The sequence below is a fragment of the Gobius niger genome, assembly GCF_951799975.1.
Source record: "Gobius niger genome assembly, chromosome: 8".
Classification (NCBI taxonomy): Eukaryota; Metazoa; Chordata; class Actinopteri; order Gobiiformes; family Gobiidae; genus Gobius; species Gobius niger.
The window spans coordinates 12,186,079-12,210,798 of record NC_136859.1 but is presented as its reverse complement, the minus strand read 5'-3'; the positions used below and the strand labels follow the sequence as shown (position 1 = coordinate 12,210,798).

Sequence of the window (24,720 nt, the reverse complement as noted above, 5' to 3'; positions counted from 1 at the left end):
GATGAAGATAAAGTTGACTCATTTCCCACTGACTTAACATGGTCGGCACGGCAACAGTTTAAAATGGTTTGACTTCGTCTATGTCACTTCCTGTCAGTGTCTAATGAGGAAGTAAAACTATATACATCACAAAAACTAAAGAAACAAAATCCTAAATATAACTGTGTTAACTATGTTTTCGCAAGCGGCCGAAATTAGCTTCCTTTGCAGGGTGGCTGGGCGCCCCCTCCGAGATAGGTTGAGGAGCTCAGTTACCCGGGAGGAGCTCGGAGTAGAGTCCCTGCTCCTTCACGGTGAAAGGAGCCAGCAGAGGTGGCTCCTGAGGTGTCCCAGGCATGTCCTATTGGGACAAGGCCTCGTGGAAGGCCCAGGACACGCTGGTGGGGCTATGTCTCCGAGCTGGCCTGGTGTCACCTCTGGGTCCCCCCAGAACACCTGGAGGAGGTGTGCGTGGATCGGGAAGTCTGGGCATCTCTGCTGAGACTGCTGCCCCTGCAACATGGCCCCGGATAAAGTGGAAGAAAATGGATGGATAGATGGATGGATGGATGGATAAATGTAAATATTTTCAAAATGCTGACAAATTACTGCTAGACATCAGCAAAATAATTTTGTGATTTACTCATTATTTAAAATATCCTTATTTAGAATATTATGATTTTTTTTAGGATAAATTTAAATGTATGCACATAAATAAAGATGTACAAAACAATAAAGCATTTAAAGCTGAAAGAAATAGATATTGAGCTAAAAGAAATAGTAATATTGCTATGAACAGGTAAACATTCACATGCATTAATTGCTGACCGGAAGTGTCCGCCCCGTCAGACGGACTCCGCTTCCGCTGTCGCCGCCTTCTTTGTCTCCGGCCCAGGATTTCGACATTTTAGCATCATTACAGTCCTCTAGCTGCGCGGATATATTCTCACATATATCCACATTTTAAATATTGAATGACAGTCGAATCTGAAATATTTATGCCTAAAAGTAAAGCGCCAAAAATGGACGACCTGGACTACAGTAAGTAGCACTGCCTCGTTATGTGGTTAGCGGACTGTGGCTAGTTGTACAGCTAACACCAGCAGCTTAGCTCGGTTTATTTCTTTGCTTTTGCTGAGAGTCCTGTTTGTTTTGTTTATGCATTTGAGGTGGGATATACTGTCTGCACAAATAGCATTGGAATATCTGCAACAACAAAAAATACTACTGCACTAATACTAATAGTACTAATACATGCAATCAACTAAAATGATGCAAAAGGTTTGATTAAAAAAAAAAAAAAGATCTTGTTGAATCTTATCTTTCAAACTAGTGTATTTGCACGTTTGTGTTTCATTTGATACTAAATTCTCATTTTAGAAAGACAAAGCATCACAATTATTGCAGCAATTGACTGTCGTTTGACAGCAAAACACACCGATGATTTATGAGATTATCCCTAAAATGTTCTAATTGCTAATAATATTTACCCATATTCTGTCACTCCTATTAAACACGTACGTCCACGCTATTCCATGTTACGAATAGAAAAATGAGAGCTCAACATTGTTATCGCCAGGCTTGTTAGTCTTTCTGTGTTTCGTGATTGTACTCGCACTTTGAGCCGATCCTGCTTTTACTTGTTACTCAAAATGTGAAGGAAAAGTCGTCTTCTTTTTTTTTTTTTGCCCCTTTCTTGTTGGCTTTCTCTGAGACAGCTGTGAGGTGAAAGTACCAAGCATAGATCTAATCCAGACGGAGTGGGTGTGGCTGATGTTGTGGCCATATGTTCGCCAGGCAAAGAGCTCCGTTCTGCCCCGTCACATTGGCAGGATTACAGTTTGGGTTGTAAATGAGCAGGTGCAGCAAAAGGGCAAACGTGAGGCTTTTTTTTTATCAAATTCTTTTGTTGGTCAAATAAGCTATTTGTATTCATTGGACGGATTTTAGACTTGATCAATGTAGATATATGCATAGGGCTGGGTACAGTTAAACAATACCAGTCTGGTATTGGAAAAAGAGTTAAGGTACTAAGCGGTAGGGCTGAACGATATGGACAAAAAAAATTTCATATCTCGATATCGATACGATACGATATATGGGTTAGGTGAAAACTAAGCATTTTTCAGAAAAATAAAATCATAAGTCAAAAGAGTGTAGTTTTACTGATGAAAATCGTTATCATTTATATCTTGCTTTTTCGATTTTAATATTTTTAATGTTCATATCTCGACATCAATACGATAACTATATAATTTTCTTTTGCGATGTTGATATCTTGAATGTTCATTGTTCATATCTCGATACGATTACGATATATCTTTCAGCCCTACTACCCGGTATCGAAAAATAAAAGTATCAAAAGCAGGTACTGGAAAAAAGATATATTAGGGCTGGGACGATCCACTTTTGTCACAATCCGATACGTATCACGATACTCAGGGGCTGATCCGATACATACTGCAATACAATAAGTAATTATGATTTGTAGTATTTTTACATTCAAATTTATAAAAAAGAAAATTGTCATGTGTCCAAAGTTTATAAACCCAGTGCCATTTGACATTTATTGAAGTGTTCAGATCAAAAAGTGCGTTAACACAACATGTATTAAAGGGCTGTTACTGGAAAATAAAGGAGTGCAGGATAAAAATGCCTCCAAACACAAGTATTGAAAGGATTGCGATACTTGAAAAAGTATCGATTCTTGGTATTGCAGCACAAATTATTGCGATCCAAATCCGATCCGATATTTTGTCCCAGCGTTAATATTTAGAGGTGTTGATGCTGTTCGACTACAGAAAGTCACTTGGCTGTTTCAGCTAAATTATTCTTTTCTTAAACATTTTTTTTCCAGTTTTTGGCACTTTTTTCTCATTTTCCCCCTTCATTTTTGTTATTAAGATATTAATATAATTGTAAAATTTAATTTTTGCCACAATTTCAACAATTTTTCCACACATTTCTTGACATTGGAGATGAACCTGATATTGTAAATTTTCCGATCTTTCGCACATTTTTGCACCGTTTTCTGGTTCTAGACGACAAAGATTTGAGTATAGGTATCGGAAAAGCTATCGTTCAGGTATCAGTTTCGAAAACAAAGTATCATTGAATTACTGGTCTCAAAAAAACTGTAATGGTTCCCTGTTAATGCACATCACCAGGTGCAAGGCTATTACAGTGAATATAACTTGATAAAATCATGAATCCATTATTAGTGCATTGTCACTGTTTGTTACAATAGATTGAATATTTTATAAACCTGTTTAAATGAAATTGTAAACAAACATGAATAAAATGGTTTTGAAGGCAGGGCTCCTAGTGAAAGAGCCCTGAGGATTGTGGAAGAAAGCGGACATGAGGTTAGTCGAGGATAGCTGCATGAAGTTTCAAAGATGGAGTCAAATGAGGACAGATGCTTTGCTGTGGGGAATATTCAAGAGGAAACATTGTCGTTTTTGTGTGCTCTACCAAGTTGTAAGACGTGTAATATGTTGGTATTAGCAATGTGTGATCCGCTGTCTTGTCGTAGTCCCAGTAGACCTGAGCCCAGAGGAGCGTGCCGAGCTGGAGGACATCCGCCGGAGGAAAGGAGTCCTGCTGCAGGAGATCCAGAGGCTCAGAGAGGAGCTGCGAGAAGCTATTTTAGAAGTAGAAGGACTAGAGACCAGCACAGAGGGGAGGTATGGAGAATTCAAACACTAATATCCTGTTGTAACAAATGACTACACTTAATCACAATCAATGTTAAACAGCAGTTTGAATGATTTAGCAAATTGCACAGACATATTGTTTAGGAAGTGAAATGTCCTTTACAAACAACAAAATGTATATGTGTATTATTTTAGCATTTAGTGTTCCAGTCTTCTCTCCAATGTCAATGCTCTTTTGTGTATGTTTTTGCTTGCAGTAAAACTCTACAGAAAAGCAGACACGTTGCAATGGGAAGAAAGAAATTCAACATGGACCCCAAAAAGGTGAACGATTTCTTCTTTGCACTGTAGCTTTGTGTAAGAAGGAGCTCAATTCTAAATGTATACGATCTATTTGCCACTGCAGGGTATTGTGTTTTTGGTTGAAAACGAGCTGCTCAGACACACATCCGAGGACATCGCTCAGTTCCTCTATAAAGGTGAAGGCCTCAACAAAACAGCGATAGGAGATTACCTCGGAGAAAGGTAAAGCTTTGACCCATTTGTCTTTCCCAGGTTTTAAATGGCATTTTTGTAATGCTGTTGCCTCTGTGTGTTTGTGTGTGTACTGTAGGGATGATTTCAATATAAAAGTTCTTCAGGCTTTTGTTGACCTTCATGAGTTCACCGATCTTAACCTTGTCCAAGCCCTCAGGTACTGCCGTTTTTGTACCGACTTAATCAGTCTGTTATTATGGATTTATTCCGCCTTTGCAATGGAACCCCTTATTGTTGATGATTCAATTGTCTGCAGGCAGTTCCTATGGAGTTTCCGTTTGCCTGGTGAAGCCCAGAAGATCGACCGAATGATGGAGGCGTTTGCTCAGAGATACTGTCACTGCAACCCCGGTGTCTTCCAGAGCACAGGTAACATTTGACTTCATCTGCTAAGGCTAACCCTGTAATGTTAAAGAGGGAGTATTGTGCTTTTTGCAGGTATTACTAATGATCTCAAACACATCTTTATTACTATCTTACACTTTGTCATATATTTGTTCATATGTGAATTGTAGAAAAGACCTCAGGAAGACTAGCTGTCAAGATTATGAGCTGATGGGGATTCAAATGATAAACCACAATAAACTTTGTTGGTTAGAAAATGCAATATTATATAACAAAATATTCAATAGTTTCACTTCCTGATCCTCCCACCCTCTCCTCTTGCCTTCTCTGTGCATCTGTTTCTTAAAACAAAAACAAAAAAAAGAAACTTGCAGTTGTTATTGCTCGTAATGGAGCTTATTCTTCCATTTGTGTATTTGCAGACACGTGCTATGTGCTGTCATTTGCGATCATTATGCTGAACACCAGCCTTCATAATCCAAACGTGAGAGACAAACCCGGAGTGGATCGCTTCATCTCCATGAATCGAGGCATCAATGAGGGAGGAGACCTGCCAGAGGACCTGCTCAGAGTACGATGAAAACTTGAAATAAATTGTCTTTTTGTACATTGTTAATTAGCCGAGCCTTTGCTGATATCCTAAACTGAATCGGACACAACATTTATCATCCTACCAAGCCCTTGTCTCTCTTCTTTTGTTTAGAATCTCTATGAAAGCATTAAAAACGAGCCCTTTAAAATCCCAGAGGACGATGGAAACGACCTGACGCACACCTTTTTCAACCCGGACAGAGAAGGCTGGCTGCTCAAACTCGGTGAGAAAAGTCAACTATGCCCAAATATTTTACTGTTAATCAACTACTGCATTTAAACCAAGTGCCATCAGATCTATTTGTGTGACTTAATACAATCTAAAGCGACATAAAGCTAGCCCAACGCTTTGCTCCTAATGGACACGTCTCTGTTTGCCTACACCTGAACTGCCGCTGCGAGTTTAACTACAAAAGCATGAACCACTTTTCTGTGTGGTCTGCAGCCTAAACGCCTGATTGTGTTCTGTTGCATGGCGGGACTCGTCATCTACGTGTCACTAATCATCTTTTTTCCCTTCTATCCGTCGATTTTTGTTTTGCCCTGCCTCTAAATCTCCTCCCTACGTCTTTGCTTCTTCTGTGATTTCAACCTTGCACTGCTGCTTCTTTTGCTCAGGAGGTATGTATTGCATTATCGTAGTATTTAGCCATAGCGTAGTAGGTGGATTGTGCACAGACTCTGTTTAATGACAACTTTGTTTCTAGGGGGACGCGTAAAAACCTGGAAAAGACGATGGTTCATCCTAACAGACAACTGCCTTTATTACTTTGAATACACCACAGTAAGTCGATCGTTTGTCACATTGGGTTCGTTGGCGTGGCCGTTCAATTTAAGGGGTTTCAAAGAGAGCTTCTTGTATTGACCTTTTTAATGGTGGCACAATATTTACGTTCTCACTTCACGACCAGAAGGTCTTTGGGGTTGGTGGGGCTGTTCTGTGTGAAGTTTGCATGTTCTCTACTCTCCTATAAAGGAATTCTGAAATTTCTGGTGAACCTCTTAACCCCCACTTTTTCTCCAGTTTGGCATGACCCAAATCTAAAAGCTTAAAATAAACGAAAGTATCAAAATAGCGTCAAAAATGAGGATGAAAAGGTAACAAAAACATGGCAAAAACATGACAAAAAAGTGACAAAAAAGTTGCAATCATTTTTGTAGGTCTTAAAGCAGTACTAAGTAACTCTTGCCCCTAGAGGCCATGAACGCCACTGCGGGTGTTGTAGCAAGTTACAATTTTCTACTCATTAGTTGTCTTCTCTGTCTGACAGAGAAGACAAAGGGATAGAGGGATATTGTACACCCAATTTACACAATGGAGATTATTTTCACTCAAACTTGGCTGTAAATGCTGTTTATGTGGCCCGATTCCACAGTTAGCTTTGCCCGTTAGCCTGTTAGCTTCTTCTTCGTGATTCCATTAGTGTGTATTGGGGCCTCCGACCCGTTGGCAGCCAAGTTGCAAGTGTGGTTTTCCCATATACACTTGTATTACCCCCAGAGGGACTATGAAAAGGATTTATTAAGGTAAACAAGTTACCGTAGTACTGCTCTAACTTTCAAATGAGGCATTACACTGTTGCTCTCCTGTTGAAAAGCTTTTAGGTTTGGGTAAAGCCAAACTGGAGAAAATGCACTCCTAAGAGGTTAAGAATACACTGCTTGACAAAAAAAGTTGCCAGCCTGTATTTGTTATGATCTGGGGTCGTTGCAGTCGGTTAGGTTTAGGTTCAGCAACACTATGTGCCCAAAGAATGAGATCAGCTGAACATCCTGAAGGACCAGGTTATTCCATCAACGTCACATTCCAAGATGGCAATGCCAGGATTCATCAGGCTCACGTTCATTTAAAAAAGTATGAAAAATGTATTTACTTACAGAAGTCGGCCAGACAATTAATTCTCTTAGACAAACTAGTCACAGAGAAAAGACTGAGGCAAAGATTTGGGTAGAAATAATGCAGACTAGTCTTTACCCGGTGCATTTGGATTTTGCAACTTTACTCAACTCTTGTTTGTGTTCACTTCAAGGACAAAGAACCAAGAGGAATCATTCCATTAGAAAACCTCAGCATCCGGGAAGTGGAAGACCCAAGGAAACCGGTACGACCATTATAAGAGACTTTTTTTCTTTTTTTGATTAATTGTTGTTAATTATTGAATGTTAATTGGGTTTTTTCGTCACACAGAATTGCTTTGAGCTGTACATCCCTAACAACCGCGGGCAGCTCATTAAGGCTTGTAAAACAGAGGCTGACGGGAGGGTAGTCGAAGGTAATCACATGGTTTACCGCATCTCTGCTCCCACGCCCGAGGAGAAGGACGAATGGATCCACAGCATCAAGTAAGTATCACATCACGGTTTATCCGTGTTCGGTACAAGGAGAGCAGGGTGCGGAGTGAGAGGAGCCGATATTTTTCTTAAAGGAACAGGCCACCTTTTTTCCATACTGCGATATGATCTTGCCTGAGCTTAGACGAGTTGATGAGTAACTGTCTAGTCTTTACATGTGCGCTCAGTCACACAAAAAGACCAAAGATGTTGTTAGCATTTAGCCTCTCCCAGCATATTCCTGTGGACCCAAATGGGGGTGAAGTTAGAATTGACCAAGCTCTTCCACGTCTTCCCGATTTAAATACGGTAACATGAGTACTTACACGATCCAAGTATAGTTACACAAAATTAAACATGTCGATTTTCTAAGCAGATAAAAATGGGAACTATATTGTAATGCGTAATAACACCTTAGGAGCACTTCGACGTCTGCGCAGTAATATCTTCAGAATTCTTTAGGAGTGAAGATATTACTGCGCAGACGTCAAAGTGTTACTACACCTTACAATATAGTTCCCTTTTTTTTTTATTCCTGTTGGGTCCAGGGACGGCACTAAACAGTTACTTGGTTGTTTCAGCTAAAATAATTGACTATTAATGACGTCTTTTAAGGGATAAACATTAACATTTTTGTTTGGTTCTAGTACAGTGATTCCCAAAGTGGGGAACACTGAAGTGGGTGTCACAAGATGATTTTGAGAATATTTCTCACATTGTATTTTATGTTTGTATTTTTTATATTTTTTGCTAAATTAAGCCAAATGAGAAAATACAGTTTCCAAACTAACATAATTAAACTGATTTTAAATGTTTTGCAACTTAAAGCAGTACTAAGTAACTCATGCCCCTAGAGGCCATAAGCGCCACTGCAGGTGTCGTAGCATGTTGCTTTTTTTTTTACTAATTAATTGTCCGTGAGAGTAAATACTACTCTGACAGAAAAGACAAAGGGAGAGAGGGACATTGTGCATCCAAATACACAAAGGACATATTTTTTTTCACTGAAACTTGGCTATAAATACTGTTTAAGTGGTGCTAGCCCGCAGTTAGCTTTGCCCGTTAGCCTGTTAGCTCCTTCTTCTTGATTCCATTAGTGTGTATTGGGGCCTCCGAACCGGTTTCTGGCCAGAGACACCAGGGGGAGATGAAAGACCCTCCAATCATTCCATTAACACTTGTATTACCCCCAGAGGGACTACGAAAAGGATTTATTAAGGTACACAAGTTACTTAGTGCTGCTTTAAATGATTATAAATGCCAATTACATTTTGCAGAAGGGGGTCCCGAGTTGTTGGTTGAGTGATTTTGGGGGTCAGTTTGTGAATCCCTGAGGAAGACAAATATTTTAGTATACGTATCTAAAAAGTATTGTTCTCGTAAAATCCCCCTGTTATTCTTCTTAACATGGAGGTTTGTATTTCCTCGCTCTCCAGGTCTGCAGTCAGTGTGGATCCCTTCTACGAGATGCTGGCCGCCAGAAAGAAACGGATTTCACTGAAGAAGAAGGAGGAGCAGCCGTAAAGTGGCTCTTCTTCCCGCTGCGTCTTCCTCGTTTTCACACATCCTTGGGGATTTCTTCCTCACCTCTCGCATTAGTTCACCATCCTCCGACTTCCTTAGAGCCTCCTGTCCTCACGATCCTGTCTACAAGACGTGTTTATGCTGCATTTAGAGACAAAAGAACTACTGCGATTTTCTCATTGAGGAAGTGTGGGAGCTGTAACGTGACCAAGGTATTATTGACCACATTAATGTATTGTTCATTTTGTAAAATAGATTTCTGCTTTGGCTCGATCACTGGCAATTTGGTACAAGTGGCCCAAGTGGTAACCTTAGGCTCTAAATTGAGATAATGTGATTCAGCACTGAGGAAAAGGGGTTTTGCTGTCTGGTACAGCTGGTGCATGCCTATTAGACGAAGCATAGCGTTTTTCTGGATTTGGGTGAAAAGATTTGCCTCGACGGATCTGGACCAAAATCCTAGTGTACAAGTAAAGTTGACCTACGGTATTAAAAGTAGAAGATCTTTATATTTTTTATTTTAGGCCTTTGATTCCCTCCTATTCTGAAGATGCTGTACCCTACTTAAAATGTGACATTTTTAACGTGGCGTTTCTGATGCTGGCTGACGTAGACAATGAAGGAGTGGAGGTTGAATCTGAAATTGTCCCGGTTATTTTAAACTGATCGATGATTCAAGTTTAGATATTGAGAGCACAAAGCAGATCTTGAGTGGTTTTTAAAAGCGCTTGCAGAAAGTATTAAGGTCTCAGGAGTGAAGTTGCTCGAGATCCTTCTTGTGTCTTAAACTGTTGAATGATTGGGCAGGTTTTCGTGTTGAACTGACAATAAGCTGCAGAAAGTTGATAATCAAACACTCCACTGCAAAAAAGAAAATCTACGCAAGATAAAATCACAACCTGAGTAAATTTACCACAGATTTATGACCGTTTTGGATGTAATTACGTGATAAGTCGGTAACACATGTAAGTACAGGTAATTGCGTATTTAATTACATATTAATAAAGGTCTACATGTACGACTGTACGTGTAACAAAGGAGTTCAGGGTGTAATAAAGAGGCACATAGTCTCACTTTAGATCAGTGGTTCTCAACTTTTTCTGTCTCACGTACCCCATGAGTCATTCGTTTATACTCAGAGTACTCTTTACCTCGAGGATCTTGTCAATATTATTAGAAAGTGACCGATTTAAACTAAGATTATTCAGTATTTAATAGTGAGTTGTGTTCAAAATGAAACCATTAACAGAAAAACAGGCAACACTTTATTTTGATACATTGTACTTGCCAAATTTAGTACAATGTAATGGGCTTTGTAACAATGTGTAATAACTTGTACCTAAAGGTTAGATACACTATGGAATAAGGTGTATTAGTCCTTTGTAGGTACATAATTTAATAAGACTCTAACCTTAAAGGTCATATGTCTCTTATTACATTATGTACCTGCTAAGTACTAATGCACATTATTCCATTGTGTATGTACTACATAGATGCAGGTTGTTACAGATTGTTACAGAGCACCTTCCATTTTGTTAGGTGCAATGCATCAAGGTAATGTAAAATAAAGTGTACCAAAAAACAATTAAAGCTAACTTTCCTTTGAAATTAATATTGAAATTGTACTCAGTTTCAGTTTCATTTTTAATCTGATATAATTACAGCCTGAGCTTGTGTGTAGTTACACATAAGGTACGGTATATTAACACATTATTTATGCAGTAATTTTCCCCAATTTATGAAACTAGTTTGCCCTTTATGGCTGGCACATCTGTATGACGGCCAAAACACCTGCAACAACACCTTTGTTACACCTAGTACACCTTTATTACGCATTGTATACAGCTGTTACACTTGCACTGTACCTGTACTTGCATATGTAATAATTTCTTGTTCCCTGTACCTACACATGGAACCCAGGGGCCATTATCATTATGATTAAAGTGTTACCGAACTTAGATTTTTAACATTTCTAACGGCACTGGAAGACTCTTTGGCATGAAACAGGAAAAACGTATTGAAAATGGCCCAGTGCCAGAGCATTTGCCCACAAGTCCGAAGGGGCATCGTATTGTTGGCTAGACTCAAATCTACCAGTCAATCAGAGGCCAAATAAAGCTAAACTAATCAAACATTTTCTAAACCATTTTGTTTTTAAAGTAACCTTCCCTTTTTGCAGTGGAGGCTCGTGTGATTAACTACTGTAGTCTCTAATCTGTTTGAACGTCATGAAATGATCAAGAAACCAAGATGGCAGCTCATTAGTGTATACCATTTGTACATAGATGTTAGAATGTTTATGACACACTTAGAGAGTATTTAATTTATTATCTTTTTTCTTTATATTTTTTGTTAACTTTCTGAGGACTACTGTGGAACTGCATGTTGATGAAAACCTGAAGCATCGGCCGCTAGTGCACTGTGTTAGTGTTCCCTGTTGAACTTTAGTTTACAACACTAAATTATTTTGATGATATAGCTCTTCTGAATCGACTAGTTTGAACAGGTTTGAATAGGTTGCGTTCACATTTTGCCTCATAATATTATGTCTAAGGAGGTGTAGAACTGAGATGGAGGGCAGCTACAAATGTATCGATGACTATGCTTTGTCCCGGTTTATGTTTAATGTGTCTCGTTACTGTCGTACCCACATGAAACAAAAACTAGCACAAAGTTGTCTCTGTCGGCACAAATATAAGGTGATATCGTTTTTCTTTCCTTTTTAAGAATATTTCACCCATTAATAGTTCTCACTCTCACACTTTATCTGACAGTTTACGTCTTTACTCCCATCGAAACACATTTTCTCCAGTTTGCTATCACCCAAAGAAAGTCTTGAAAAATGAGACGAAAACGTAACAAAAACAGCCACAAAGAGAAATAAAACCAACAACAAAAGCAATGAAAATGTGACCGAAAAGCTGCAAAAAGTGACAAAAGCGATGGAAAAAAGGTTACGGTAACCACGTGGCGACAACGATCAGTTTTGTAAGTCTTGGCTTTCAAATGAGGTGTTACAATGGCCTAAAGACTCTCGCTTTTAGATTTGGGTAAAGCCGAACTGGAGAAAATGCCACCGTTTTTTACATCCTGAGATATGTTCTTACCTGAGCTTAGACGAGTTGATACGTACCTGTCTGGTCTTTGTGTGTGCGCTCAGTCACACAAATGTTGTTAGCCTTTAGCATTTGTTAGCATTTAGCCTCTCCCAGCAACTATAGCTCCAAACGAAATTATAGTACCTGCTTAGAAAATTGTTTAATTTTGTGTAACTAGACTTGGATCGTGTAACGTTTCACGTAACTGTATTTAAATAGGGAAAAGGTGGAACAGCTTGGTAGCTTCTAACTTCGCCCCAGTTTGGAGCTATAGATACAAACGGCATCGCGTTTGTTGAAGGGGGCGTGGCTTCGCCGAGGGGGAAAATAGAATCTTCTGGGAAACAGTTTTTCACACTTTTTCTGGTGAAATATTAACTTATTTATCACATACAGATAAAGTAAAGTAAAGTAAGGTCTAAATCGGGTCCATATGGATGTTTGTTCACAGCAGATTGCGAAAAAACAGCAGTCGTAGCTAGCGTTAGCACGTTGCTAACATGTAGCATCATGTTAGCATTGTCCGTTATTTATGTATTTATGGTCTGTTGAACCACTTTGCTCCTCTCCATGTCTTTGTATCTTTATTTAGTAGAAAACTATATTCAGAATTCAGAATTTGTCAAAGTTGTTTTTGAATAATTAGAGAAAGTTTAGATTTTTCTCCAAATTGTTTTCCCCCTTAACTGTTTTTAAATATGACCATGTATGGGCGATTCCAGAGATGCCGTCTATACCTTTGCTGGGAGAGGCTAAATGCTAACAAATGCTAACAACATTTGCGTGACTGAGACCAGACAGGTATGACTCAGCTCGTTTAAGTTCAGGTAGGAACATATCTCGGGATGTAAAAACGGTGTCTTTAAAGGACTTACTTGGAGGGTAATGTTAGCCTCTGTCCTCCATTGATTTTTCACTAAATTCTAATGTGACGCAACCTTGTGACAAACGTATACATCAAATTAGGTCGGTAAAATTTCTCTTATGTCGAATTATGTCGTTCTTAATTGTATTAGTAACTACACAAAATAGTTGCATATTTAATTGATGATATGATACGGGGAATACTAATAGAAATTATGTGTAAAATGTAATGTTTTGTACTGTCGTTGATTCGGCTTCCAGTTCACGAACTCTCCAGTTGTTTTGTTGGACGGACATGACTCAATTCTTAAGGAACAATTTACTGCACTTTATTCCTTCTTTTGGGAGAAAATGTTTAAATGTTGGTACTAGTCCAGCTCTGTAGCGCCCTCTTTTGGACACCGCGCACACTGCAATACTGTACACTGGAACATAAACCACACTTTAATGCATAACAAAACAAAAAAACATCTACAGGGATTAAATTATGAGTATTCAGGACATCGTGAGTAGGGTTTACTTGATTTTTTTTGTACGTATTCTCTGAGTACAAATAACTTAAGCTCTTGTAGATTGTCCCTTCTTGCAGTGTGGTATCACGGTGTATTTGTTGAACCGCAAACGCTGCTGCATGAAACTGAATGAGACAAAACCAAGTGATTGATTTCTGTATGGACCTAAATATATATCAATGCCTTTTATCGTCATCCATGAAGCTCATATTTGCCTTTTTTTTTTTCAATTTGTGGTTTTGTGTGATGTGCAAGGTTGCCAAAAACGGTTACAACGACTCGACACGATCAACTCGCCACATGTATAAATAATAAACACTGAAGTTGTCTGCACTGGGCTTTGGTTTCTCAGAATTTTCGACCCCAGAAAATGGCTTTATTTTGTTATTTATTTATTTGTACTTAACTGTGAGGTGACGATGGATAGATCATGTGTAAATGTAGCAGAAACAAACCATGATTCATTGGTGCCAGTTATCGACTGTCTGAAACTAATAAAGTTGATTCAAAGTACAATGTGTGGTGCCTGTACTTCTCAATTTGAACCAGAGGGGGAGCAGTAAAGGTACTTTGGAACATGCATAATGAAGTATCAGTATTTGACTTAAAGGTGCATTATGCAACTTTTCATATGGGGGAAAAAATATCTTTATGTGTATTTGACCTTGTAGTGACCCAGCTGCTGTATGAATGGTTAGCATGACACCTTTACTTTCCATCACAGTGGTCTACAGGACTCCAGGATCAATTGTTTTGTAGGTTTTCTGGTGAGAGAGTCCATCAGCAGAGAAAACCTTTAAAAATTTATCCTGGAGCGTCCTAGAGACCACTGTGATGGAAAGTAAAGATGTCAGGCTGACCACTCATACAGCCGCTGGGTCACTACAAGGTCAAACACACACAAATATAAACTGTTTAAAAATCATTCGTAGTGGAATAAAATTGGTCTTGTCCTCTAGTATATTGTAATTTTTGTGAACCTAATGATAAAGTATTTGTATACACTTTATGAACATGCTGTTGTCTCGATTTTCTGTCACGCTGACCCTGCAAGTTGTGAAACATTCACATAAACTGATCACTGTGTGGAACTGGGATGTCAGAAATTAGTTGACGAGGAATGTTAAGAATGAGTTTTGATCACAACTAATAACTTTACTTGCTCCTTCTTTCATTATTTCTAAACAAAAAAGTTACAGAACCTTTGCCCTGTTTCCTGCCACCTTAGGGTTAGAGTTAGGGCTAGCAATTATGTACATATATCCAAATCTTAAAGCGCATTGGCAGGAGAACTTACAGCCTACATGCCTGTGTGATACCTCATCTGAAAGCCAAGACCTTCTAGTTTCTAAAAATATGTGTAAGATCTGTGAGAGTTAAACACAATTTACATCACATTTGCAATTCCTAACCCTAACTCCAATCCCTGACTCTAAACCTGACCCCAACCCTAGCCCCCCGATCAGGGGGACAGTAAGTAACAGGTTAATTTAGAAACCGGAAACAAAAAAATAAAACTATAATCTGGGTTATGGTTGCACAATTAAAGAGCCTATGCCTGATTTGTGCAAATCTGGTTGTTGTTCAAACTCATTCCCAATGTGTTTCCATCATTTCAAGGGTAAAATGTGGATAGTGACCTAAACCCATGATTTGAGACATAAATAGGAAATCCTTTTCTAAATATCTGTGAGAAACAAAATGAAAAATCCAAAACATGAAAAACGGAATAATACTATGCCTAACCAAGAAATACTGTAGTCGCCACCTGGATTTAACAAACTGTTAGGATCTGGGGTTCCTGCAGTTGGTCTGGTCTAGGTTCAGCAACACTATGACTGAGATCAAAACATTCTGAATGACCAGGTTATTCCATTAGTGGATGTGAAGGATTTTATGTAAGGGATAATGTATAGAACGCTGTCGGTGCTTATTTTACCGATAATGACCAGCGTTCTATACATTATCCCGCTTATTATACGGCCATTTGCCAACTGAACACACACAACATAAACTTCGTACACTATTATGAAGGTCGAAAGGTTTATTTAATGACTTCCGCGACAAATAGTTCCCAAAAGTTTGCGCGTTGCTCGGCAACGTTTTGCTAGGCTAGAGGCAGCAAGGCTAGTAGCTGGCCTAGCTACTTAGTTGAAGGTGCAGTTGGAGGAATGGTGGTGAATCTCTGGGTAAGTTGAAAATCAGACTCACGCTAACTTCACGAGCGATTCCCCCAACTTCTCTCTCAGTGACGGGGACAGAGAGAGTGTCCGCTACTACGTACGCGCGGAGTGATATGAAAGCACAAACTCCGTTGCCATGGGCAGCGGTCATTATTTTTCTCAGAGGTCCTTTATCAGAAAATAATGACCGGTAGAACGTTGGGAAATCCCATTCAAATCAACGGAGCGTTCTACTTACGCTGTGAAGAGCCGTATAATAACTGGTTTTATTGTATAGCACTTTGGTCGCCTTGAGTGTTGTAAAGGGCTCTATAAATAAAATGTGATTGATTGATTGATTGAATGAATGAATGAATGAATGAATGAATGAATGAATGAATGAATGAATGAATGAATGGATTTCTTCTTCTCTGATGGCACTGGCATATTCCAAGATGACAATGCCAGGATTCATCAGGATAATTTGGAATCCAGATTTGAATTGAGAATTCTTTGGGATGTGCTGGAAAAGGCTTTGCGTGGTGGTCACACTCTACCATCATCAATACAACACTGGATCTTTTAAAGTTACAGACGTTTATTGAAACAATGCCGAAGCAAATGTGTGCTGTAATCAAAGATAAACAAAACCCTCCATGTGTTTTCCTGAACAGGCAATGTATCTGTTACCCTTATTTACCGCCTCTTAGCGACTTCCATCGAGGTGAATGTTCTGGGTCTGATTTGTTTATAGACACTTATGACTCACATCTTCAGCGCAGATTAAAGCTAATACTCTCCATGATGAGTCCCATCGGTTTAAAATTATCGGCACGAGACTTTACCTCAGTCAGAAAATAGAAAAGGTCAAGTTTTATTTACAGGTTTTTATTAACATTGACAAAACAAGACACAAGACACATTTTATTAAAAAAACAAACAATCTTATTTACAATTCTTTTTACAATAACATATGTACAAAACAGGGAAAAGCTAAAGGTGACATCAGTGATTTGGAAATGTACACTGAAAATGTATTTATTTTTCTGCTATGAAAATGGTTAAATAAAAAACAACGCACAAAAATGTAGAATTTCTTTGGTCAGTTAGCTGTATTTTGATGGAAACCTTGAAAACAATAAAAGGAATCCAATGTGATACATAAAGAATATAGTAAAAAAAAAAGCCTAAATTGCCTAAAACAGAACATGAGCTCTACGATGATTTCATTATAAGTAACACACACAACATTCATTGCTTTAAGCGTTAAATTAACTGTTGCTTTGGTAAATGGAAGGCCATCATTTGTGTTGTAGGATGTGCCTGGAAATGTTCAGTGGAGTCACAGAAGCAGCTTGTGTTTTCAGATACGTTCACATGAGCACATAAGTCACAGTGTCATGTTTGAGTCATTATCTCATCGTCTCAATTCACAATTTTACACTATGAGTGAGGCACTAGTAAAAATAAAGAAAGTAAAACACTTAACATGTTCCTTTTTAGTAATTGGCTCCACATACCGTATTAATTGTTTTAAAGTTGTGATAATCAAACGTTTCTAAGGTTCCTCTCTTTGCTGATAAATGGTAAACGGTCACATGTATTGAGTGCTTTTCTACCTACATTAGGCACTCGAAGGACTTTACAGCAAGGAACCACTCACCCATTCACACTCTCCTTCATGCGCCAGTGTCAGACACAAGAGGCAAGGTGGGTGAAGTGTCTTGCCCAAGGACACAACGGCAGTGATCCAAACCGCCGACACTTCGATCACAAGCCAACCCGCTCTAGTGTCTACACCAGTGTTGCCCCGATCTCTGCAACTAATCAGAATCCCTGGTGCCATAACTTTGGCCAATGAAACAAGCTTTCTTGTGACGGGAGGGGGCGGGAGCTTGCTTGTTTCAGTCTCTTCTCATTTTGCAATCTTACAGACTGTCACTTTAATTATCTGTCTATCATGCCTTTGTGTGGGAGTGAATGAAATAACCACTATAGAAGGGCATAGTGGAATCCTTAACCCTCCCGGACTGGACATGTTTACACCTCTTACTTTGAAGAAGAGAATTGGTTGATTCTCGAAACGTCAGGTAAAGTGTAAAAATGTCCAGTCGAATCAATTTCTTGGACAAAACATTGAACTATGAGCCGGATAAGAACCATAAACAAGGTCAACACATTTGTAACCTTATAATTCATAGTGGTTTTCCTCCTCAAATCCACACCACCTTGTCTTAAGAGTGTTTTATTGGCAGAGGTCGTAGGGGTGCCTGGTGACCCCTCCGTGCAGCTCCACCTCGGCCTCTGTCCAGGCGAATACGTCCCCTTGGAGGTGGCTGCTGCAGGACGCCAGGCTGTGGATGTCACTGGCGCTCAGCACGTGGGACCACAACTGCACCTCTGACATCTCCCCCACAAACGATTGAGTGGCATCGAACCGCCCCCCGAGAGTGTCCTGCAGAGAGAGGCAGAGAATCCTCACTTTAGATCTACTCATACTGTGCTTCTTACCAGCCACCAGGGGGAGTGCATTTACAGAGTTAGGCTATTACATTATGACCAATCCAGATGTTTTCAGCTGTTCACAACCCATCAGCCACATTTAGGTGAGGTCAAAGCCTAGTTAGAAATCATTAATGAATATACAGACCATTTGAGATTTTAGTTTAGATAAGAATTAGCGAATAAAAGTAGCTCTGAGCTAAATGCTAAATCAAATTCAGTTTAGTTTTAGCTTTTTGAGGGGTCGGATACACATCCAATAGCCACTAAACAGAATCTTATAATATGTTAATGAAAGAAAAAAGGTTTTAATTATATGATTGCCAGGAAAAAGAAAAATCATACATCGCCATACTTTGACATAGGGCTTCACCATTCACTTGTATGGGGATAGAGCGCTCAATTCAAACAAGTCCAGACCTATGCATTTGTAGCAACAGGCTCAGATAGCTAAAGGCATTTCTGTGATTTCCATGGGACTGATGTTGGGAGTTATTTGGGACATAGGGGTTCTAGACTGGATGACCCACCTGCTCTTGCCCCAGGATGAACACTCCTCCGGGTTTGATTGCGTGCCAGGCCGAGAGGTTATCTCCAGAGCCGCTCTGAACCCCGTCCTGATACGCCTCCCAGTGGCCATCCCGAGTACTCCACGTCACACACACATGGTGCCACTTCCCATCGGTCAGCGACAAAGGCAGCGTCACAGACTGAAAAGAAGTATTTATAACACATAAGCTTACAGGAAGCAACGTAATTATATTGTGTGGAGGAATGCGTATGCAACTTTTGACACTGATTTTTAATTTATTTTTTTACAAAGAGGGAACGCACTAATTATAAATTGTTAGGTGTCTAGGTATATAGGTGTAATACAAACTCATTCAATATTTATTTCTAACACCACATTTTTTCCACACGGATGGGTTTATAAAAGCATTTCTCAAGAAGCAACTACATCCTGTTGGTTTATGATGACTAAAAATTCTATACAATTTGAGGCACAGTGCACAAAGGTGTTTTTTCCCCAACAAATGTCTTCTTCTACAATACACAGAATGATCAAACTTTTATTCCACAACTATTAAAAAAGGTATTGGGCTTTTTAAATGTTGCTTTTTCTTTGTTAATTAAAGCCTGGGTTACTTTCTGAAATGTCATTAAATACACTAGTTTTAGTATGTAGTAGATTGATCGGTCTCACTGATCCTGTCCTCAACTGTATATCCCTATAACATTGTTCTTGACCGAATGTCCCATTAGCGCTTAGCTTAAGACGTATACCTGGGTAGGTTAATTTGTCGGTGAAGGTTAAGGCCTAAGTGGTCTAAGAAGGCAAGGCCACAGACAAGCTTCTTTTACATGTTCTCCTCACAATACAGTTTATCTATTGCTTTTTCTATCACACTTGGATGTCCATGTTGAATTTTACAATGTCAAAATTTCAGATGGAGGATAGGGACAATATAGCTCTTTGTTTTTTTGACAGGAAGCCTTTGTGTTGTACTCAGTGTGAAAAGTTACATAACCTCTGTCTTTGTTCATCTGTAGAAGAATACATTAAACATTTAGACATCTTTTATTTTACATGAGGCCCTTTCATTTGAGAGATCTTAACTATAAACCAAATCAAAACATCGCTCACCTTGTCGTCAATGAGCAGCTCGATCGGGTTGCTGCCCCACTCGATGAGCACGATCTCATTGGACTGTCCTGGGGCAGAGTAGGAGAATGGGGTGCCCAATCCTGGACCCAACCCTGGTTTAATCCACAGACACAGAGTGAAGGCGAAGATCTCCTGCAGCAGTGGTTTCTTCACGCGGCCGTACATGTAGTTGGTCCTCATGGGAAAGCTGATCAAAAAGGCGTCTGGGCTCTTCATCCTGCCTGGACCTGGGGAGAAACAACACACAAGAGTGTTTAATGATTGTAGTGTTGCAGCTGTTTAGTGTTTACTGATGTCACCTTTCAATATGCTTTGTTGTGACCTAGACACTTTCTTATGTTAGTGTTTGATGTGTGAATAATGGGCGGTGGTCAGGGGAGGTGTGGCAGCAAAAGTTGCCACCTGGATTTAACAAACTGTTATGATCTGGGGCTGTTGCAGCTGGTCAGGTCGAGGTTCAGCAACACAATGTGCCCAAAGAATGAGATCAGCTAACTACCTGAACATCCTGAATGACCAGGTTATTCCATCAATAGATTTCTTCTTCCCTGATGGCACAGGCATATTCTAAGATGACAATGCCAAGATTCATCTGACTCACATTGTGAAAGAGTGATTCAGGGAGCATGAGACATCATTTTCACACATGGATTGGCCGCCACAGAGTCCAGATCTTAACCCCACAGAGAATTTTTGGGATGTGCTGGAGAAGATCACACTCCCAGTCCCCTCATCAACACAAGGTCTTGCTGAAGAGTGAACACGGGATCTTTTGACATTGCAGAAGCTTATTAAAACAATGTCACAGTGAATGCATGCTGTCAATGAAAGCTCAAGGTGGTCCAACCATGTGTGACCCTTATTTTGAGGGACTTTTGGAAACTTTACCACTGTTATATAAGTGATCAAACTGACTGTGTTCGTACCTGCCAGATGGAGCTGGTTCAACATAGTTTCCAGTTTATTTGCATGGAATCCAGCACGAGGCCCGGGCCCTCTGTAGGACGTTCGAGTGACGAAACCACTGTCTGCCTCGTTGTCATGATGATTGTCATGATGATCATCATGGCGACTGTCATCATGGTGATCAGAGTGGCGTTCTCCATCACTGTGGTGGTCATCATGATGGTCATCATCAGGGTTGTCATGATGGTCATCATGATGGTTGTCGTGATGGTCGTCGTGATGGTCGTCATGATGGTCGTCATGATGGTCGTTGTGATGGTCGTTGTGATGGTCGTCATATCCGTGCTCATCATGGCCGTGCTCGTCATGATGGTTGTCATGGTTGTGGGCATCGTGGTGATCATCCTGGTGCTCACTGTGGTCGTTGCGGCGATGTCCCCGGTCCGAGAGCGCCGCTGTGTGGTGATGCAGCTGCTGCTCCAGAGTGTCAATCTTCCTCTGCAGCAGGTCCCTCAAAGAGCTCGAGTAGGCCATGGACGTGTTCCTCTTCTGCAAAACATGAAACAGGAGTTACTTGAAGCAACAGGTTTCTCAGACAAGTTTAGATGCTTCAATTTTGACCCCTATCTTTGCATCTATCTCTGTGATTGGGTCTTGAATTTATTATAATAATAATAATAATAATAATAATAATAGTAATAATGCATTTTATTTCTTAGGCGCCTTTCTAGACACTCAAGGTCGCCTCACATCCACAAGTACAACTACAACTACACAACAATATTTAAGATTTAATTAAGATTATTGTTTTAGTGTAGATTAATATCCAAGTCTTCTGAATCTTCTTGAACTTCCACATGCACTAAGGCTAACATTTCTCCTTGACTCTCTCCTAAGCTGTTGTCTTGTCTGAACCTAATGCTAATCAGAGATACCTATTCATTGCTCTGATGCAAAGTAACAACAGGATTAGGCCTTGATTGTTCCTTTGTTTCTAACAGCTTAATCCACCGGATCACTTTATCTGCTTAAGGAGAAACAACAGGAGAAACAACAGGAAGGGCTAGTGTCTCTTATTAGAGTGGACTGAAGTTGTAAGAGCTGCATCACTCACCTGTAGGTTTTCCAGTCTCTCTTTGAGCGCGTGCAGCATCCTCTCATTCTGTTCGGGAGACGAAGTGCTGTCTCCCACTGTCTCGTGTTTATCCTTCACTGTAAAAAAAAAAAAAAAGAAAACACACTTGAGTTTAACATCCTTTATATTGCTTTACTCTGGCTTTTAATAAGTCATTGGACACCTGGTTTCATGTTTTATAAAAGCTGAAGCAAATGTTTATCTATAATTAAACAAAATCCCATTGTTGCAAGCATATAAACATAATGGCCCAATGATATACTTTATATACTTTATTTTGGTCTTTTCAAACCTTAGTATTCCATGCTTTATAAGTTAAAATGACATAGAAGCATGAAAAAAGTAATACCATTTAAATAAAGCTTTGTAAACATTGGAGGTGGTGGGCGGGGCTTAGCTGGAGGCAGGAAGTAGCTGTTGTCATAGTAACGATGAACAAATGTTGGAGATAAAACTTTAATTTACGCCGCCGGATTTAATCTTGCTCCTATATACACAACAGGACTACATTTTAAAGTTGTAATGTTTGCACTTATTGTTAGCTAGTTTTAGTTTAATCTTCATCCCGCAGCTCAATTGTTGTGTAATAATACTTGTGGATGTGAGGCGACCTTGAGTGTCTAGAAAGGCGCCTAAGAAATAAAATGCATTATTATTACTATTATTATTATTACTACTTCCTGCCTCCAGATTGATGATGTAGGCAGGGAATGGAGAGTTTTGGCCTCTCAAGTCGGTGACAGATTGATGGTGTAAATATTCTAAATGAAAGTTGTTGTTTGTTTACTTTTATTTTGCACTGTTTACCTCCTGTTGTGTGCTGTTGTGGTGAATCCGGTATGTAGTTACCATGGTGCCCCTGCCGGCTGCCGTGGTGCCCGTTGTCGTGTGCGTAGGCGTGACGGCCGCCGCCCGCCAGTGCGTGATGGGCGTGCGGGGCTTGTTGATGGTGGTCACTGTGGGTTGCGTGTCCAAACCCTTCACACAGGGCGAGTTTGGCTGTCAGTTCTCTTATGGTCTCCCTCTGGTCCAATATGGTCTCCTTTTGTTGAACCAGGCTTTCCCTCAGGTGGAGTATCGTAGCCTTGGCCTCTTCACTCGCGCCCCACCAACCAGCCGGGGGTGAATTCTGAGTTTGACTTTGATGCCCCGCTCTCGCATTGGCTCCTGCAGATGATGATGATTGTGTATTGTGACTAGGCCCTGCGTTTGGGAAGCAGGAGGGGTCCGCGTCTACCGGGAGAGGGGTGCAGACGAAACGGGGGTGTGCCGCAAAGTCGTACTCGACGTTGCTGGAACTGGCGAAGGATGCACAGAATAACAACAGTCGCGTGCACCAAGTTGTTGGAGGAGCGGAGAGCCTCATGATCCTGGCTCACAGACGCTAACGGGATTGGCTTCACTCCAAAATGTGTAATCCGCACTGATGAGATGATGGTGCTGACGATCTTGAAAACATTAGGGCCCAAGACACAGAAAGGTACTTGGTTTGTGTTGTTGCTGGGTTCTGGAGGTGGAGTAGTCTATTTCACTCCAAAGTAAAGCCCTGTAAAAGAAAGTATATAATTGAACAAATGCAATACAAACATCAATATTTCTATTCGGCCACATAGCCTTAAACAAATGTGCATGAAGTCTTAGGGTAATTAGGGTAATGAATGAATATAGTTGTGTTTCTATTTCTTTACTCCTGTTTCATTACATTTCTGATTAATTTTCACATTAAGTGGAGTCAGTGGAGTTGAAAAATTACACTTAAAAGGTCAAAAAGTCTCCATTTAGAGTTGAAGTTTTCCTCACTTTGATCCCTTGAAACTATAGGCCTATATAAGAAAAAACTAGCGATCAATAAATAATTCTAAATTTGTCAAAACTCTTCAAAACTACTCAACTACTTGTTTCATTTCATGTCATATAAGATTTTTTTTTTGCAGTGTATCCTTTTCTTTTTTTTTTTTTTTTTTACATAAACAATGTTAAAGGGCAGTTTGTATGAATTAGAAATGAACAGGTGCAGGAGGCTCTTCAGATCTCAGTGGGGTGTGACTGTGGACGCCCTTGGCCTCAGTGACTTGTCAACGCCTCACGCCTGCAGTGTCAGTAAGTGCCAAAAACGACCGGGTCCAGTCCCGACAAAGGATTAACACCTGGCAGAGTGTTATCTTCTGCTTTGCTCCGACTGACCTTCTCTCCGTAAAGGAGGTCACGCTTTTCAGATCATTTCAACACATCACGTTTTGACACCGTTGCCTGTATATCTAGCATATTACACAATTAAATATTTGTAAAGGATGAGTGAAATCTACATGAATGAAGTTCTTGTGCCAAACCTTGACCAGAGAGAGGGATGGTAACTATAGCAACACATACATAATCTATTGAGATGAATACATTTGTGATTTTTCTTTTTTTTGTGTGTGGACTATTTTTTCTTTACTTGAACAGTTGGGTTTTCATGTAAGACCAGATACAAGTTATAATCAAGTTATGATAAAGAGAGAAAAAAGAAAACACAACAATGTCTGAAAGGAGTAAGGCTGAAGTTAAAAATGCTCATAAATGCCTACCCCTGTCTTACTAATTTGTAGATTTTATAGCTGCTGTTTACATTCAGTTTTTTTTTTAATATATCAAACCAATATCAATACGGCTTTTTGAATGTTTATAAACAAATAAAAAGATTGCTTTACTGATTTAATTGTCTGTATGGACTCAAGAACTGTCTGATTCCCAGACAAAAACCTATAGTGACCCTTTTCAGGGGGTCACATGCCTTCCATGTTCTTTTTTCTTTTCTTTCTTTCTTTTACAGTTTTTGATTAAGTATTATCGAATTGTTACATAAAGTGCTATAAGAGGGTCAAACTGCTAACGTTTTTATTTGGGTTGTTAAATGTTCGGGATTCCTTCAT

The 24,720-nt window shown here is 39.7% G+C and overlaps 2 protein-coding genes across 2 annotated transcripts; one reads left to right on the top strand and one right to left on the bottom strand.

The window, feature by feature from the left end:
* Window positions 1-855: 855 nt before the first annotated feature.
* On the top strand, window positions 856-9,932 carry cyth2 (cytohesin 2). The gene is made up of 12 exons (XM_079562297.1): window positions 856-1,020; window positions 3,515-3,665; window positions 3,893-3,959; window positions 4,042-4,160; window positions 4,249-4,329; window positions 4,429-4,541; window positions 4,940-5,088; window positions 5,221-5,333; window positions 5,814-5,892; window positions 7,139-7,210; window positions 7,297-7,451; window positions 8,876-9,932. The coding sequence occupies exons 1-12, from the start codon at window positions 954-956 to the stop codon at window positions 8,961-8,963; spliced, it is 1,254 nt and encodes a 417-aa protein (XP_079418423.1). The 5' UTR covers window positions 856-953; the 3' UTR covers window positions 8,964-9,932.
* Window positions 9,933-17,792: 7,860 nt separating this feature from the next.
* Window positions 17,793-23,233, bottom strand: LOC306967314 (uncharacterized protein). Its single transcript, XM_079562292.1, has 6 exons — window positions 22,616-23,233; window positions 21,788-21,885; window positions 20,694-21,222; window positions 19,747-19,994; window positions 18,632-18,811; window positions 17,793-18,054 (listed from the first exon to the last, which is right to left on the bottom strand). Exons 1-6 carry the CDS (start codon window positions 23,172-23,174, stop codon window positions 17,845-17,847), a joined length of 1,824 nt encoding a protein of 607 aa, XP_079418418.1. The 5' UTR covers window positions 23,175-23,233; the 3' UTR covers window positions 17,793-17,844.
* Between the last annotated feature and the right edge of the window lie 1,487 nt (window positions 23,234-24,720).